The sequence below is a fragment of the Elephas maximus genome, chromosome 6, assembly GCF_024166365.1.
Source record: "Elephas maximus indicus isolate mEleMax1 chromosome 6, mEleMax1 primary haplotype, whole genome shotgun sequence".
NCBI classification, from domain to species: Eukaryota; Metazoa; Chordata; class Mammalia; order Proboscidea; family Elephantidae; genus Elephas; species Elephas maximus.
This window is the reverse complement of record NC_064824.1, coordinates 69,628,936-69,647,534: the sequence shown is the minus strand read 5'-3', so window position 1 is coordinate 69,647,534 and position 18,599 is coordinate 69,628,936. Positions and strand designations below refer to the sequence as shown.

The 18,599-nt window shown below is 38.5% G+C and overlaps 1 protein-coding gene across 12 annotated transcripts in view; it reads left to right on the top strand.

The window, feature by feature from the left end:
* Positions 1-18,599, top strand: part of METTL8 (methyltransferase 8, methylcytidine) — a 114,295-nt gene that overhangs the window by 39,778 nt on the left and 55,918 nt on the right. For 3 of the 12 annotated variants that reach the window (XM_049887412.1, XM_049887413.1, XM_049887416.1), the window contains exon 2: positions 15,798-15,960. The exons of 5 other annotated variants lie outside the window; for them this stretch is intronic. In XM_049887412.1, the coding sequence (XP_049743369.1) occupies positions 15,818-15,960 (143 nt within the window). In that variant the 5' untranslated portion in view covers positions 15,798-15,817. Of the gene's footprint in view, positions 1-9,016; positions 9,073-10,472; positions 10,807-14,245; positions 14,661-15,797; positions 15,961-18,272; positions 18,316-18,599 lie in introns of those variants that run through there. 4 more of the 12 variants (XM_049887414.1, XM_049887415.1, XM_049887422.1 and 1 more) reach the window with 4 other exon arrangements.

Below are 18,599 nucleotides of genomic sequence, written 5' to 3'. Positions count from 1 at the left end.
TGCAAGTAGCTCACTCCTCATCAGCAACTCTTTCCAACCCACTGTCCAGTCCAATCCATGTTTGATTAGTTGGCTTCGGGAATGGTTCCTGTCCTGGGCCAACAGAAGCTCCGGGGACCAGGACCACCGGGATTCCTCTAGTCTCAGTCAGACCATTAAGTCTGGTCTTTTTATGAGAATTTGGGGTCTGCATCCCACTGTTCTCCTGCTCCCTCAGGGGTTCTCTGTTGTGTTCCCTGTCAGGGTAGTCATCGGTTGTGGCCGTGCACCATCTAGTTCTTCTGGTCTCAGGATTATGTAGTCTGTAGTTCATGTGGCCTTTTCTGTCTCTTGGGCTCATAATCACCTTGTGTCTGCTCTAATTTTTATTATTTGCTTTCTTCTGGTGCCTGAGGGATTCTTTTGTTGCTCTCTTTCTATTTGTTCAAGTTGTAGGGATAACTCTTTGATTTTGGCCCTTTCTTCTTTTTGCATGTGTGCATTTATTGATATAAATTGACCCCTGAGCACTGCTTTCGCTGTGTCCCAAAGGTTCTGTTAGGAAGCGTTTTCATGCACATTGGATTCTATGAATTTTTTAATTCTATCCTTAATGTCCTTTATAACCCAGTCTTTTTTGAGCAGGGTATTGTTCAGTTTCCAAGTGTTTGATTTCCCTGGTTTTTCTGTTATTGATTTCTACTTTTATGGCCTTATGGTCAGGGAAGATGCTTTGTAATATTCAATGTTTTGGATTCTGCTAAAGCTTGGTTTATGACCTAATATGTGGTCTATTCTAAAGAATGTACCATGTGCACTAGAAAAGAAAGTATGCTTGTCTGCTGTTGAGTGGAGTGTTCTTATAGACCTTATATGTCTATAAGGTTGAGTTGGCTGATTGTGGCATTTAGATCTTCCATGTCTTTATTGAGCTTCTTTCTGGATGTCCTGTCCTTCACTGAAAGTAGTGTGTTGAAGTCTCCTACTATACTTGTGGAGCTGTCCATCTCTCTTTTCAGTTCTGTTAGAGTTTATGTATCTTGCAGCCCTGTCATTGGGTACATAGTATTTAATATCATTATATCCTCCCTTTACTCATTATATAGTGTCCTTCCTTATCCTTTGTGGTGGATTTAACTTTAAATTCTATTTTGTCAGAAATTAATATTGCCACTCCTGCTGTTTTTTGATTGTTTTTTCCTTGATATATTTTTTTCCATCCTTTGAGTTTTAGTTTGTTTGTATCTCTAAGTCTAAGGTGTGTCTCTTGTAGGCAGCATATAAACGGGTCATGTTTTTTTATCCATTCTGCCAGTCTGTCTCTCTTTATTTGTGCATTTAGTCCATTTGCATTCAGCATATTTATGAATAGGTATGAATTTAGTGCTGCCATTTTGATGCCTTTTTTTGTGTGTTGTTGACAGTTTCTTTTTCCCACTTAATTTTTTGCACTGAGTTGTTTAACTTTATATATTGTCTTTTCCTTTATTCGTTGTTGTTGATTTTGTTTTTGCTGAGTCTCTATTTTTTTCTTGTATTTTATTTTGATGTGTAGAATAGTTTGTCCTCTTTGTGTTTACCTTAATATGTTTCTAAATTTAAACCTAACTTTTATTTCTTTATATGGCCTTGTCTTCCTCTCCATGTGAGAGATCTTTCTTGTTTTAATATTGTCTTCTTTTGCATAATAACATCACCATTTTCCTGTTTTGAGCATTTTTTTACCTTGGTTTATTTTTGTGATTACCCTGTCAGGGTTGATATCTGTTTGCCCTGTCCAGTGTTCTAGTCTTGGGTTGATACTTGATACTGTTGATTTTCTAACCAGAAAACTCACTTTAGTATTTCTTGTAGTTTTGGTTTGTTTTTTACAAATTTCCTAAACTTCGGCTTATCTGGAAATGTCCTAATTTCACCTTCGTATTTGAGAGACAGTTTGGTGGATATATGATTCTTGGCTGGCAATTTTTTTCCTTCAATGCTTTATATAAGTCATCCCATTGCCTTCTTCCCTGCATGGTGTCTACCGAGTAGTCTGAGCTTATTCTTATTGCCTCTTCTTTGTAGGTGGCTTTTCGTTTATCCCTAGCTGCTCTTAAAATTCTCTCTTTATCTTTGGTTTTAGCAAGTTTGATTATAATATGTTTTGGTCACTTTCTTTTAAAATCTACCTTATGTGGAGTTCGATGAGTGTCTTGGATAGGGATCTTCTTATCTTTCACGGTATCAGAGAAGTTTTCTGCCAAAAAATCTTCAACAATTCTGTCTGTATTTTCTTTATCCCTCCCTGTTCTGGTACTCCAGTCACTCATAGGTTATGTCTCTTGATAAAGTCCCACGTGATTCTTAAGGTTTCTTCATTTTTTAAAATTCTCTTAACTGATTTTTCTTCACATATATTGGTACCCAGTGTTTTATCTTCAAATGCACCAATTCTGCGTTCCACTTGCTCAATTCTACTCCACTGTCTTTCCATTGAGTTGTCTCATTCTATAATTTTATTGTTAATCTTCTGAATTTCTGATTGCTGTCTGTCTGTGGATTCTTCCAGCTTATTAAATTTTTCATTATATTCCTGATTAACCTTTTTAATTTCTTCAACTGCTTTATCTGTGTGTTCCTTGGCTTGTTCTGCATATCGCCTGATTTCCTTCCTGATGTCTTGAAGGTTTCTGTATATTAATCTTTTGTATTCTGCATCTGGTAATTCCAGGAATGCACTTTCACCTAGAAGATCCCTTGATTCTTTGTTTTGAGAGGCTGTTGAAGCGATCATGGTCTGTCTCTTTATGTGATTTGATATTGACTGCTGTCTCTGAGCCATCTATGAGTTATTGTATTAGTTTATCTTATGTTTTTACTGTATTGTAGCTTCTTGCTTTGTTTTGTTTTGATATGCCCGAATGGCTTGCTTGAGTGAGCTAGCTTGATTATTTTCACCTTTCAAGCTCTGACGTCCTGTCCCCAGATGGCTAGAGGTATTATCAGGTATATCAGTCTAGGGGTCCATTCACTTTTCTTGTATGGATTCAGCTCTGGTGTCCATGTAGCTGATCATCAAGTGTGTTGTACAGGCTCTGTTCTACAGTCTTGGGGGGCAGGGGTGATTGGTGTAGGTACGAGTATCTGGTTGCAGCAGGGGGTCACACCCTGAACAAGGCAGGGGCCTGAGAATCATCCCCCAACTGTCTCTGAGGAAAGGGCATCCCTGTTTCCTAGACCATACAGGTGGGTAGGTTCTGTAGACGGACCATGGGCACCCCAAGTTTTTGGTTGTAAGGACTGGGACATATGAGTTATCCTTCAAACCCTGTCATAGATCACTGGGTTACCTGAGTGGAACCACCAGTCCTTAGGCCCCTGATGTGGTAGGTGAGGACCCTGTTTAATAGGCAAAGTGGCGTCAAACATCAAACATCCACCTCTGCACTACACAGGTGAAACAGTTGTAGTCCATCAACAAGGGTCTGTTCTCCTAAAATAGGCACACACAGGCCCAGGCAGGGGGAAAGGTACTCAAAGTCCATGGACCATTTATACCTGGACAGGAGCCACTTCTGTCCTGAGCTCCCCAGGTTAGTAGTGGAGCTGGCAAATTACTTTTCCTTCAATTGCGAATTTATTCCTTCTCCAAGGCCGGGAGGATGGCTCTAGGTGCTCAACAGGGCCTATCTCAGGCCCAGGAAAATCAACAGCCTCTGAAGCTGGCTAAGGGCGGGGGCGTGGTAAAATATGTGCAAGTACTTAGCTTTTGCCATGAGCGCCGTTCTTCTCTGGTTCCGGAGGTATGAGTGGGCTGTGTGGCTGGCTGCTTCTCCCTGAAGAAACTGCGACCAAACACTAGTACCAGCCTGCCGCAGCCACTCCTGGGAATGATGCCTGAGAGATCCCAACGATTCAGGTCTGGTAACGCCTCTCTGCTTCTGAACCATCGCTTTTTCCACCTGCCTCTCAGTCCGTTCTCTAACTTTGCCTATGATGTCCAGGGCTCCTAGCTTGTCATAAAGATAATCGTTTCATTTGTTTTTTCGGGTATTTGTTATAAGAGAGCTTGCCAGAAGCATCTGTCTATTCTGCCATCTTGGCCCCGACTCCACTTTCTTTGTTTTTGATGACTGTCACAGTTTTTGGTTTTTTTTTTTTTTGTATTTTAGATGAAGGTTTACAGAGCAAATTAGTTTCTTATTAAACAATTAATAAACATTGTTTTTTGACATTGGTTGCCACCCGCATGACCTGTCAACACCCTCCCCTTCTCAACCTTGGGTTCCTCGTTAATGGCTTTCCTGTCTCCTACTTTCTTGTCGTTGCCCCTGGGCTGGTGTGCCCATTTAGTCTCATTTTGTTTTATGGGCCTGTCTGATCTTTGGGTGAAAGGTGAACTTCAGGAGTAACGTCAGTACTGAGTTAAAAGGGTGTTCTGAGGCCACACTCTTGGGGTTTCTCCAGTGTCTCTTAGACCAGTAAGTTTTTTTTTTTTTTTTTTTTGTGAGTTAGAATTTTGTTCTACATTTTTGTCCAGCTCTGTTGGGGACCCTCTGTTGTCAGCCCTGTCAGAGCTGTTGGTGGTGGTAGCTGGGCACCATCTAGTTGTGCTGGACTCAGTATGGTGGAGGCTGTGGTAATTGTGATCTATTAGTCCTTCGAACTAATCTTCCCAAATTCTTAGCATATAACAGTAATGGATATTATATGTTAGAATCCTCTGGAATGAAAATAACAGAAAATCTAATAGGGGCTAAATAACAAAATTATTTTTCTTACCTATCAAGAAGCCCAGCGGTAGGTGGTAACTGTCATTTATACTTGTTCAGTGATCCCATCAAGAATCCAGACCCGTCCTTCATTGTACACAAACATCACATCTAAGTTTAAGAAAGACGCAGGGTGAGTTGGTGCCAGCAAGCTATCCTTTGGCCCCTTTACTTTCTATAAGGAATGCAAAGACTTTATTCCCTTGGCAGGCTTCCACTTGTGTTGGATCAGCCAGAACTGTGGTCCCACGGCTCCTCCAGCTGCAAGGGAAGCTGGAAAGGTGAATTTTTAGGGAGACTAATCTCTTGAATAAAAACAAGGTGCTAGAGTTGGGCTCTAATCATAAGAGTACTGTTATATCTACAAAACCGTTGCTGTGGAGTCGATCTAACTCATAGTGACCCTATCGGAGAGGGTAGAACTGCCCCCTAGGGTTTCCAAGTCTTTAAATCTTTACGGAAGCAGACTGCCACATCTTCTTCCCATGGGGCAGCCTGGTGGGTTCAAACCACCAACCTTTTGGTTAGCAGCCAAGTGCTTAACCGTTGCACCACCAGGGCTCCTTCTCTGTCTAAAAAGCCACTAGGAAATCAGCAATGTGTTTCCTGTCGGATAAAGATCTGAGGATAGAAGACCAGCCTGAGAGGATTGACCCCAGTGGTAGCAGAATCTGTTATAGATAGAAAGCACAGATGCATCTTGTAAAGAATCTAACATACTCTAGCTACCCTGTCTATATCCTGTACAATTCTGTATTGCTCCCTTCAAGCTCAACTTCATTGTCTATTCTTATGTGGAAATTGTATCACTCCCTTAAGTTTTACTTTTCTTTCTCTGAACCCTTTTTTTATTGCCTCCTGTGGTGTGGCAATCAAAATTTTACCTGCTATTCCATTGTGCAGTTTGCCTTGCTTTTTTCAAGTTATAAATATATAATTGTAGTCCTTTATAATCAAGTTTACACATTGCTATAACATCTGTCTGCCTGAATTCCATGTTTTTTGTTTTTTTTAATGATGGAAATACATTATATGGACACTTTTATTTACTGATGTTGTATTTAAAATTTTTCACACCTAACATCCACGTATGATTTGAATTTTTTGCAATATTCCATTCTTTATCATGGCACCTTTACTGATACATTAGTCCAAACATGATTAGGTAAATTCTTCATACAGGCATAAGGATCTCCTGCCATTTAGTGTACCTAGAGGCCACTTCAGTGTATAGGAAAGTAGAAGTCTCACTAAAGGCAGAACTCCACACATCTCTGTGTGAGTTTTCTACTAGAAGAACTTGTAAGGACTGATAAGACATAAAGTGTGAAAGTTAACTTTATCAACCCACCAAATACGGTTAACCAGTTGCCTTCAAGTTGATTCAACCCCATGTGTGTCAGAGTAGAACTGTGCTCCATAGGGTTTTCAATGGCTGATTTTTCAGAAGTAGGTAACCAGTCTTTCTTCTGAGGCACCTCTGGGTGGTCTCAACCTCCAGCCTTTCCCTTAGCAGCTGAGTGTGTTAACTGTTTGCACCACCCGAGACCCCACCAAATTTGGCTAAGTTCTATTAACTCCTTCAAAAGTTACTGTAGCACAGAGAAATGTGAAATTCCAGGTACCCACTACCCACGAATGGGTATTAACTCCTTCAAAAGTTACTGTAGCACAGAGAAATGTGAAATGCCAGGTGGATGAGTTAAAACACACTTCATTTTGATCCAGCATAATGTTTTCGGAGACAAGTTTTATAGTAATTAGAATGGTGTACCTTCCAGGTATTTTGGATTTGAGGTGGCTTTGAGATGGGCTTAGATGAAATCCCTTGAAGAAATAGCTTCTAAGTCCCAGTAGCCTCTTTTCCTTGAGTGAGTGCATCATGTAGCCACCTTGGAGAGTGGTCATGGAGAGCAAACACTAAGCATGAGATTCCCATTTTAAGCTGCAGAGTGATGTCAGTGTGATCAAAGTGCTCTGCAAATACTGTAATTATTGTTGTTGTGCTGTTCTTGCTAATAACCTTATTTATACCCTGAAATTATAATCATCCAAAGAAAGATTAAAACAAGATGCGAGTTGCCTGAGCTGTTTGCCTCGCAGATGGTCACCCTCAGAGTTCTCTGAAATTGCCGAGGTTAATTGAAGCTTCAGTTTTCACTACAGTGTACTTGATACTTAAGTGTTTCTTACCTGTTGGCTTTCCCTATCCAAAACAGTAACAACAATAGCGATTTAATTTGCTCTCATTAATGCTAGCCTCTCAGGAATGTTTAGTGCAGCTTTATCTAGATGATGTTTTCGCCTCTGAATGAAACCTTTGTACCAGCTTCCCAGCTGAGAAGAAAAGCTAAACAGTTACAAAGGTAAAAACATGAATATCTCACTAATTTATTTATTTAAAGGATGCTCAGAACCCAGAATACATTGAGGGGAGTTAACTTTTAAACAGTGGGTAGGCTATGTGTGATTAACAGTAGGTTCTTTCTCTGGGGTTTGCAGTGAGCTGAGACAACTGGGAATCATTCTTGGGGAGCCTTACAAATAGTTTTTGCTTAGAGCCAGCTAAGTGCTTCAAGGATAATCACTATAGATTCACACAAACAGCAGTGCTATTTGCTCTAGTTCTTTGATGCTCCTCTAGTAGCACAGTACTGAGATGTGAGAAAGCAATCTTAGGATCACGGTTAAAAAACAAGGGAAATTCTCCAGTACTCCTGGGTGGCTATGTAAAAATAGAAGACCAGTGAAAAGAACTGGGTGTTAAAATGTTACATTGTTTAGGTGATGCAAGAGCCCTTTGCTTGTATCTTGAGATTTGAATACTGGAAAGAGAATGACTGTGCTCTCCTAAATCTGGGGACTGGTGCCTCCCAGTGGCATTGCTTGCTGTTTGATTAAGGCCCAAGAGAAGAAACAGGGTTGAGAGAGATTCAAGTAGAGAGGAATTTAGGGCCTTCTTAAATCAGTTGCAACAAATTAGCTACTCCAGTAAAGACTGGAGAATCAGTACTGTGACCTTTCTTGTGTATGTGGTATACAAATGTAGAATGCAAAGGGGTGGATTGTAGGGTATGTGAATTTTATGTATCTCAGCAAAGCTGTTAAAAAAAAAGTAGAGTATGGGCTCTTCAATTAGACTGCCTGGGTTCAAATTGCAGCCTCATCATTTATTAGTTGGGTTTTCATCTATGAGTACAAAAATAGTATTCCTCCATAGATAATTAAGGTGAAATAATACATATTGTTGCTGTTTTTGTATGCCATTGAGTCCATTCCAACTCACAGCAGCCCTATAGGACAGAGTAGAACTGCCCCGGAGGGTTTCCTAGGCTGTAATCTTTACAGGAGCAATTGCCAAGTCTTTTCTCCAGAGGAGCCACTGGTGGGTTTGTACTGATGACCTTCAGTGAGCAGCTGAGCAGCACTTAACCAATGTACCACAGGGATCCTTTATAATACATATAAAGTATTTATTTATAACAGGGCCTCTCACATGGCATTTAATTTTTTTAATTGAGATTAACATGAAAGATAAATTGGAATTGCTTCTTTACTTCCTATTTTTTTTTTCAATTTTGCAAAATATGGTACAGAGTGTTTTCTTTAACCAAAATCCTCCTTTTTATAACATACATAGAACTGTTGCTCTGCAAAAATAAAATTTGCAATTATTTAAGAAACATTTTTCGTGTATATAACGTGAAATATCTTCTTATATACATTTTACTTGTTCCAGTAGAATATGTTATAGTTTGTTGTAATAGTAAGGCAAATATGTGAATCACTGTGGAAAGGGCTCAGTTTTAGTGGAAAGCAAATCATCAAGTGAAAATTTGGAGGTAGGGCAGGGATCTCTTCCCCAGAAGTCTTCTGTACCAAAGCAGCTGCTTTTGCTGCTAAGCACAATACAGTGGTAGTGGGCCCAGAAAATGGGTATTAAAACCATCTTCATACTGTATGCCAAACCCAAATTATTTTACGTATTTGTTCTTATCCTTGCATTCTAAAATAGGCACACACCTACCTACACCTACAGCTGGCTGAAAGTCTGTCAGCTTTTCATGGCACACCTCTGTGTACTTGGTAGCATAATTAATGCTATTGATAATGACACTCTGTCAGTCAGTCTGATACTTATATGAGCTTCAGTTCTTTTCTGGATCTGTTCATTAATGATTGCTTTAGTTATTTGACCACTCATGACTGAGTCTTGGGTTTGAGATCTCAGAGGGCCATAGCCCTAAAGTCATGCTCGTTCTGTTTTATTCTGACCTTGACAGGACTCCAGAAGAACCACCATATCATGGTGAGCTGAAAGTGGGCATCTGTAGGCAAAGTAAGTAGATGAAATGCCACTTGACTATATAGAGTTTCATATGGCAGAATTAAAAACCACCAACCCACTAGCCTGAGCTAAATTCACAGCGAGGACCACAAACACTTTCAGGTGCCTATAACAGTAAATAAAAACTCTCTCATGCACTTATGGAGATTCTTTTTGCCTTCTTCATATTTCTCTGCCCTGAACCAGAGTAATCTAAAGTAAATGTCAGGCTTAGTAATTAAAGCACTTCAAAACGTGCCTGGAAAGCTCCCACCTAGGTTTCCCCCTTCTAGATATCCTCAAATTTTATTCTGACAAATACCTGATAACATGAAACTATAATGGGAAGCACTGAGTCTATGGGAAAACTGCAATGTAAAAATGCGGCCAATACTTAAACCTTTATTTCACACGAATGTACTGCTTATCCAGATTATACTGGCCTCATAAAACAAGTTGGGAAGTGTTTTTTTCTCTATTTTCTGAAAGAGTCTGTATAAGAGCACTGTTATTTCTTCCGGAAGTGTTTGATATTTACTGGTGAAGCCATTGGGCCTGAAGTTTTCTTTATATGAAGGTTTTTTTATGTTCATTTGCTTTTAATTACAGATTTAACTGATTTAATAATTTAAGGATATTTATATTTTTTCTTCTTGTGTTGTTTTGGTAAATTGTGTTTTTGAAGGAATTTTTCCCATTCATCAAAGTTGTTGAGTTTATGGGAATAAAATTGTCCATAATATCCTCTTACTAGCTTTTCAATCTCTGTAGGGTCTGTGATCACGTTTCCTCTTTCACTCCTGTTATTGGAAATTTGTGTTTTCTGAAACACAAATGTTTAAGATTAGTCTTGATAGGGGTTTATCATTTTTATTAATCTTTTCAGAGAACCAGCTTTTGGCATTGATTTTCCCTGTTTCGTTCATTTTCTGCTTTATTGACTTCTGCTTTTATTTTTATTATTTTATTCTTTCTATTTGGGTTTAATTTACTCTACTTTTTCTAGCTTTTTAAGATAGAATTTGAGATCATCAATTTGTGATCTCTTTCTAATATAGACATTTGAAAGCTATCATTTTCCCTCTAAATACTGCTGTAGCTGCAACCCACAAATTTGGATATTTTGAGTTTTCATTATCATTTCAGTCAACATATTTTTAAATTTCCCTTAAGATTTAGTCCTTGACCCGTAGATTATTTAGAAGTGTGTGGCTTAATTTTTTTTTTAATAATTTTTTTTGAGCTTTAAGTGAACGTTTATAAATCAAGTCAGTCTGTCACATATAAGCTTATATACACCTTACTCCACACTCCCACTTACTCTCCCCCTAATGAGTCAGCCCTTCCTGTCTCTCCTTTAGTGACAATTTTGCCAGTTCCTAACCCTCTCTACCCTCCTATCTCCCCTCCAGACAGGAGATGCCAACACAGTCTCAAGTGTCCACCTGATACAAGTAGCTCACTCTTCATCACCATCTCTCTCCAACCCATTGTCCAGTCCCTTCCACGTCTGATGAGTTGTCTTCAGGAATGGTTCCTATCCTGGGCCAACAGAAGGTTTGGGGACCATGACCGCTGGGATTCCTCTAGTCTCATTCAGACCATTATGTCTGGTCTTTTTATGAGAATTTGGGGTCTGCATCCCACTGATCTCCTGCTCCCTCAGTGGTTCTCTGTCGTGCTCTCTGTCAGGGCAGTCATCGATTGTGGCCGGGCACCATCTAGTTCTTCTGGTCTCAGGATGATGTAAGTCTCTGGTTCATGTGGCCCTTTCTGTCTCTTGAGCTCATAGTTAATGTGTGACCTTGGTGTTCTTCATTCTCCTTTGATCCAGGTGGGTTGAGACCAATTGATGCATCTTAGATGGCCACTTGTTAGCATTTAAGACCCCAGACGGTGTGGCTTAATTTTTAAGCATTGGAGATTTTTCTAGATATTATTGTCAGTTTGGATAAAAACTAAGATCCAACAATATGCTGCCTATAAGAGAAGCACTTTAAATGTAAACACACAAATAGTTTAAAATAAGAATAGATACACAACACTGCATAAGACAGCTGGTGGGGTTGTGTAATATTATACAGAGTAGATTTCAAGAGAAAAACTACAAGTAGTCCCCAACTTATGACAGGGTACTGTTCCAACAATTCTTTTGTAAATCTGTTCTGATGTAAGATGAATACCTCTTTTTTTTTTTTTTTAGTTTTCATTATTATTGCCTTTTATTATCAGTATCTTTATGAATCTGATCTTTGTCTTTGGAGGTTGGAATGGTACATATAAACGTACAGATATATTTTAATACATACATGCACAAAGAAATACACAAATCATAAAAAGGTACTCCAACTATGAAGAAGAGTTGGACGACGTTGGCATTTTGTCAGTTGCAGTAATAATTCCACTTGTGGAAGGAAGGTTCTGGATCACCTGGATTATCCTAGGAATGGAGATGGTGTTTGTAGTCAGAAAATTAATGAGAGCTGTCTGTATGGTCATTTTCTTTTTTCGTTCATGTATTTTGTGGTAACATCTCACTGTTTCTCCAATCTATTGATTTTAGCAAAGCACTCAGCGTTTGAGACCATGTTTTCAAGCAACTGAAGCCCCTGATTTAGTTTAGAAAAAATTCCAGCTAATCCTTTCACTTCGACAACTTCTCTCCTTCCTCTTCCTCATTATTTCTTTCTTCTTCTGCATTTTTTTCCTTTTCAAAATCCATTAAGTTCTGATCTATCAGTTCCTCATCTTCGCAATCTATGAGCAGTTCTACATCACTGATATCTAGTTCTAAATTCGTGTTCTTGCCATATGGACTATTTTTCCGCTGATCTCTTCCATCATATTATCCTGATCAAATGCTTGGAGCATGTGTTCACATAACTCAGCATTTTTTTCCCATATCCCCTGCATTAATTTTCCCGTAACTTCCTCCCAGGAAGACGTAATGTTCTGGATACATCAACAGTTGTAAGTGCAGTTTGTTGTAACTTGAATGCATTGTAAATCGGGGACTACTCTGTATTACCAGAGATAGACGGATTTAATAATAACAACCAATTCATCAAAAAAGATTAACATTTAATATTGTTAATAGTTATCCTTTGGAATTTATTGAGACCTGTTTTATAGCCCAGCACATGATATACCTTGGTGAATGTTCTGTGTTCCCTTGAAAAGAATGTGTATTCTGCTATTAGGTATAGTGTTCTTTCTGTAAATATCAGTTAGGTCAAGTTGTTTATTATGTTCAACTCTTCTGTATCCTTAGTGTTTTTTTTATAGTTTGTTGCTGATTGTTGTTAATTATTACTAAGAAATTCAAATATTACTGTGAATTTATTTCTCCTTTAAAAAGTTCTATCCATTTTTGCCTTATATGTTTTGAAAGTCTGTTAGGTACCTACACATTTAGGATTGTTATGTCCTCTTGATGAATTGATTCTTATCATTATTAAATGTCCCTCTTTATCTCTGTAATAGCCTTTTTCCTAAAGTCTGTTTTGCCTCTTAAATATAGCCCTACCAACTTTCTTATGTAGTGTTTGCATGATATATCTTTATTTTAATCTATTTGTGTTTTTATACTTAAAGTGCTTCTCTTATAGACAATATATTGTTGGAGCTTGTTTTTTTTTTTAATCCACACTGATCATTTACACCTTTTAATTGATGTCAGCCTATATTTAATGTAATTATTGATATGTTGTTGTTGTTGTTAGTTGCCATCGAGTCCATTCTGACTCATGGTAACCCCATGTGTACAGAGTAGAACTGTTCCATAGGATTTCAAGGCCGTGAACTTTTGGAAGGAGATCACCAGGCCTGTGTTCCAAGGTACCTCCAGGTGGGTTCGAACCACCGACCTTCCAGCTAGTAGTTGAGTGCTTAACTGTTTGCACTACCCAGGGACTCTCAGTTCTTAATATGGTTGAGTTTAAATATGCCATCTTGGTATTTGTTTTCTATTTCTTCCATCTGTTTTTAGTTCTACTGTTCTTGTTTTATGGAACCCTGGTGGCACAGTGGTCAAAAACTTGGCTGCTAACAAAAAGGCCAGGAGTTCAAGTCCACCAGCTGCTCCTTGGAAACCCTATGGGGCAGTTTGGCTTTGTCCCATGGGGTCATCATGAATTGAAATGGACTTGACAGCAAGGGGTTTGGTTTGGTTCTTGTTCTCCTGCCTTCTTTTGGAAGAATTGAATATTTTTAGTTATACCTTTTTGTGTTATTTCACATAAAAATACTACTTATTCACATAGTTTCATTATATAAATAATGTCTTAGTTTAGCTTGTATTAAAATTAGGGACTTGCTAGAGTTTTGTCAGTTTTATTAATCTTTTCAAAGAACGAACTTTTGGCTTGGAGAGTTAAAAGAGAGTTCAGAGAGGGTACACAAAGGGAGTGGGACGCCTTGGTGGCAGAGATCAACTTTCTCTGCCAAAATTCTGTTTAGGGCTGGCCCTGCCCTTCTCTCCTTTTCCCATCATAAAGTGGACCCATGGTGAACATTAAGCTAACGTGGTAGTCATAACATAAAGCTCATATTTATTAATCATTATAATCAATATAATTGGATAGCTGTCTCAATAACGTCACACTCTTCTGTCACTTCCTTTTTCCACAGTGATGGGATTCTAGGAGTCACCCTGGAAAGTATGAAATAACTCCAATTAAATTTATGTCAGACATGTATCATTTTTGGATAATCAGTTAATTCATGAGCAGCTTAGAACTGCCCCTAGAAGCTTGTAATTTAGTTAAGAAAGCATTTCTATATTTTTATTATGTATTTATTTATATTATATGTTACACTTATTATATACATTTGTTATATATTTACATAATAAGAAGATAAATATCAGTGCAAGGCTGTATGTGAGCATTACAGATAATAAATAAAGATGCTTGTGTGGTTAATTTGAGAAACGACTGCCTAAACAGGGAAATTGCCAAGTATGTAGGCCCTGGCCACACTCTCTAGGGGCTGGCAGTCTGCAGGGCACAAACTTCTCTGACAGTTTCCTGAGTTGCCTAATATCTGGTCTGTTTATGACTTTTTGTCTCTGACTGTCTACAGAGTTTCTCAGTCATTTATAGTAAGAAAAACTCTTGCCTTTTTTTTTTTTTTTTAGTCTCTCTCTCTCTCTTCCTTGTGTATATATAGATGTAGAGATGTATCACCTGATTATCTGAAGAACTGAGATTTCATTTTGATTTGGCTTTCCTGGGTGGAACATGTTTACATCATTGTACACATTTGAGCCTGAATTGCCACTCTTTCTAGGTGTAATCAGTTTCTCCTCTTCAGCATATAGAAGATTTTATGAATAATATTCAACACAGAAAGAGAGCTCTAAAAATAACTGTGCAGGTAGGGTTTTGTTAGCCGTGTGTGGAACACTGGCAGGAGAGAAGAACAAAGGCACTTCGGGGTGAAGGTGGTGGTAGGCGGAGCATGTCACACGCCTCCACCAAGAGCTTGCCTTAAGTGGAGAAGGAGAAACAAACAGGAGACAGGAGCATCTGCGGTAGCTGTTGAATGCTTCACGTCTCGTCACTGTTAGTCACATTTCAGTGGAACCATTAGTCTTTTTGGTATGTCTAACTAAGCCTTTTTTTTTTACTCCCCAAAAAGAGAAAGTCTTGAATTTTATGTTTTAAAAAAAACAATGAAATGTGTTTGACATTCTGCAGTTCATTTTGGAATTCAGTCTTAAAATCCATTGACTTTCAGTAAGGTAGTAAAGGGTATACAGTACATGTCATTTTTATGCCTAATAGCACCTCCGATAGTCCCTAATGCACATTATGTACACACACCTTTTTGCACCTGTTTCTACCTGACAGCTTAGAGCATGAGGCTGAATGCCGCGATGAACTGAGTGGGGGTGAAATGCCAAGCACTACCAGTGGATTTTTATGGGGGTAGGGGGAGTAAGCTCTTTGGAAATTCTTTTTGATATTTTTTCTATAAAGATTTTAAAATGATATATTTACCAGTGCATAATTAAGATTACACACTTTAAATGTTTAAGTCATTCTTCCAGAAATGAGGATGGATTTGTGCTAATCAGCTAGTGATTCTCCTCTTGAGCTAGGATTTCAGTATGCATTTTGTTCAGGAACATTTATTTGGCAACTGTATTACTGACTGTTCTTAAAAATGTATGTGTATAGGTTTGTTAGAACTAAGAATTTCCAGGGTCATATCTTAATACAATGTTATTTATTCGAATAATTTTTATAGTATTCAGCTCAGCCTGGAGAATGAGATTCAGTAGGTGTTCTTTATTATTCTGCTACTATGGTGGCGTTTGTAGTCTAGCGGTCCAGAAATATTCCCAAGAAATATGTTTGCCTAGAATTCCCAAAACAAAATAATGAGGTCACTTTTTAAAGCTGCATTTAATACACAAAATCCAGATATTGCACTTACATGCTTTGGCCACGTGCTAAAAATTAACTAAGCAAATATCCAACAAAGCAAAATTGGTCTTGGTTGTGGCTTATAAAGAACCCCAGCCAGCGTCACGTAGTCTAAATGTTCCTTTCCACTCTCTTGGCCTGAAAATACTTCAGTAGAAAACTATAATACCCTGTTTCATTTTTTTTTAATTCTGTGTTTGTGTTTTCTCTAAAAAGGTTGTAAAACTTTTAGACCAGTTTTTGCTATTAGATAAACAATATACTGTTTACTCTGTATTGACTAATTAATCATTTGTAACTTCCTAGTTTTTTAGGTACTGATTAGAATGAATGTGATTTGGAGAAATTCTATTTCCTGTCTAAAGATAGGAAAGGCGCCTCACAGATACCAAAGTGATTATCGCCCAACAGCTCCTCTGGGATCAAGAATTTTAACTGACCCAACCAAAGTTTTTGAACACAACATGTGGTGAGTTATCTTTTCAGGTATATTAAACATTACCACTGGCATTATTTTCATGTAGTGCCAGCAAAGGATTTTTAAAGCTGATTATCTAACTTGTGTTGTAGAGGTCCAAAACTCAGGGTAAGTGATCCCGACCTAAAAAGTGTTGCCAATTTTCAATTTCTTTGCAAATGACATTTGTAAAGCAGAACTTCCCAGGCGCTTTTTGCAGCTTTGGCGTTCCTACAGTCCCTCCCTGCTCACTTCTGATCCTGCTTTGCCAGAGCTTCACTAGGGTGGGCTCTTTTCTAGGTGAGCCCCTCCTCCCACCCCACAGGCCCTGCCTTCTTTTATAAGTACTTGTTAGTCAGCAAATGTATATTCAGTGCCTGCTGCGAGGCAGCAAACGGTAAGGGCCCTTTGAGTGTTACCGACTATGTGTCTTATAAGAACAACTCTGTTTGGGCAGTCAGGAACACTTCTTAGAGTGGGGAAACTGGGATCAGGGATTGTATCTATTTTATTTATATTGTCTCCAGTACTTAGCACGGTGCCTGGCACATAAATGTTTGCTGAGTAATGATTTGGATATGTAAAGCTGGAATAAACCCTAGTGGTGTAGGGGTTAAGAGCTAGGACTGCTAACCAAAATGGTGGCAGTTCGAATTCACCAGGCACTCCTTGGAAACCTGATGGCGCAGTTCTGCTCTGTCCTCTAGGGTAGCTACGAGTCGGAATCAACTCTACAGCAATGAGTTGAAGGCCATAAAACACAAACAGATGAGGAGGTATAAGGCAGTAAATAGGATAGTTTGCCTAAAATAAAGTCTCTTTTAGGAGATTGGTGAAAAATAAGATTGGAATTATATAGGTCAGATGTACAGGTACAGGGTGGGAGCGGCATTGTTTGTGGCCTTGAATCCAAAGCTGAAGGGTTAGGCGTTACAGAGCCACTGAGGAGAAATGACATTATACATAATTAACGCATTTTTTTTCTATACCTTGTTGTTGTTGTTAGGTGCCGTTGAGTTGGCTAATATAGTGTATGTATTTGGTAACAGTATATTGGACAGATCAGCAGGGAGCACTAGCAGTAGGAAAGGGCCTTAAGAAGGAAGAGTAAATAAGACTTGGTGCTTGTATGGAATAAAGGAGGTGGAAGACTTTACCTCTGCCTCTCAAGTTCCCTTCCTAGATGACTGAAAGAAATAGAGAAATCAAGAGGTGAATTAGTTTGGGAACAAAGATGGCGAATTTTGTTTTAGACATTTTGAATAGACTTTGAGAGTAGGACATTTGAGTTAAAAATGTCCAGAACACAGATACCACTGCTAGGAAGAGGCAGAGGGGTCAGGGCTGAAGATGTGAACTTGGGTATGATATCTGTAGACAAAATTGTCATCTGAGTAGCCTCTAGAGCAGGATCTATAGGGATTTGGAAATATTCAAGGGCTTTTTAAAAAATATATTTATTGTAACAATACCAATTTTAAAAGGAAATGCATTGATCTTTTATTAATTAAACTTGTACTGTCAGTAGCCACTAGCCAGATGTGGTTATTAAGCACTTGAAATGTGGTTAGTCTGAATTGAGATGTGCTATAAGATTTTGAGAGGAGCTCTGGTAGTGCAATGCTTAAGCGCTCAGCTGCTAACTGAAAGGTTGGTGGTTGAAACCCACCAGCTACTCCACAGTAGAAGAGACCTGATGATCTGCTCCCATAGATTATAGCCTAGAAAACCCAATGGAGCAGTTCTACTGTGTCCTATCAAGTTACTTTGAGTCAGAATCGACTCAAGGGCAATGGGTTTGGTTAGTACAAAAAAAAAAAGAAAAAGTATCTTATTAATAACTTTTACATTGCTTACATGTTGAAATGATAATTTTTTTATATACTGGATTATATAAAATATATTATTAAAATTAATTTTACCTTTTGTGGCCACCAAGACTTTTAAATTACATATATGGCTTACATTATATATATATTTTTTGATAATTGCTGAATTAAACAATTTTGACTACCATCACCAATATGGGCATTTACTGCAGACTATAAGATAAAATAAGCCCTTTTGCCAGGCAATTAAACCTCCAGAGAACAGGCAAGCTTCTTGTTTCCCAGTTTTTTTGTATTCTTTTCTTCAGTGGACAGTAATGATGTACCTGTCTAGGTTCTCCTTTTCAGCCTGCTACCGTCTATTCTTTTGCCCAAGATTCCTGCCTACTGATTTAAGTTCTCTTTTGTCATTTTTTTTGTCATAGACCTCCTGAGAAGCAAGGGTCATCTAATTCAGCGGTCCTCAAACACCGTGAACTAGCTTTGGGTTGGCTGCACAAGAATCCTTTGAGGAGCTACTGTTTCACTAGATGTACATGTATGGCCAGGATTTTGTCATTTGAAAAAGCTCTTTCAGTAATTCTGTTAAGCAGCCAGGTTTGGGAAGCCTTGATGAAGCCCAGTGGTTTTCAAACTTTTGTTTAGCGTAAGAACGTTTTCTCCAAGTGAAGTCTTAACATGAAATATCAGTTATTAAAAGTGAAACAAACCTGCTCTGAATGAAGCAGGCATGGAGGCCCAGGGCATCAAAAGCACTACTTCCCTTCTCTCACTCTTCCTCCCTCATTCTAGCAGTTAGAGGATCCTTAGGGCTCTGTGGAT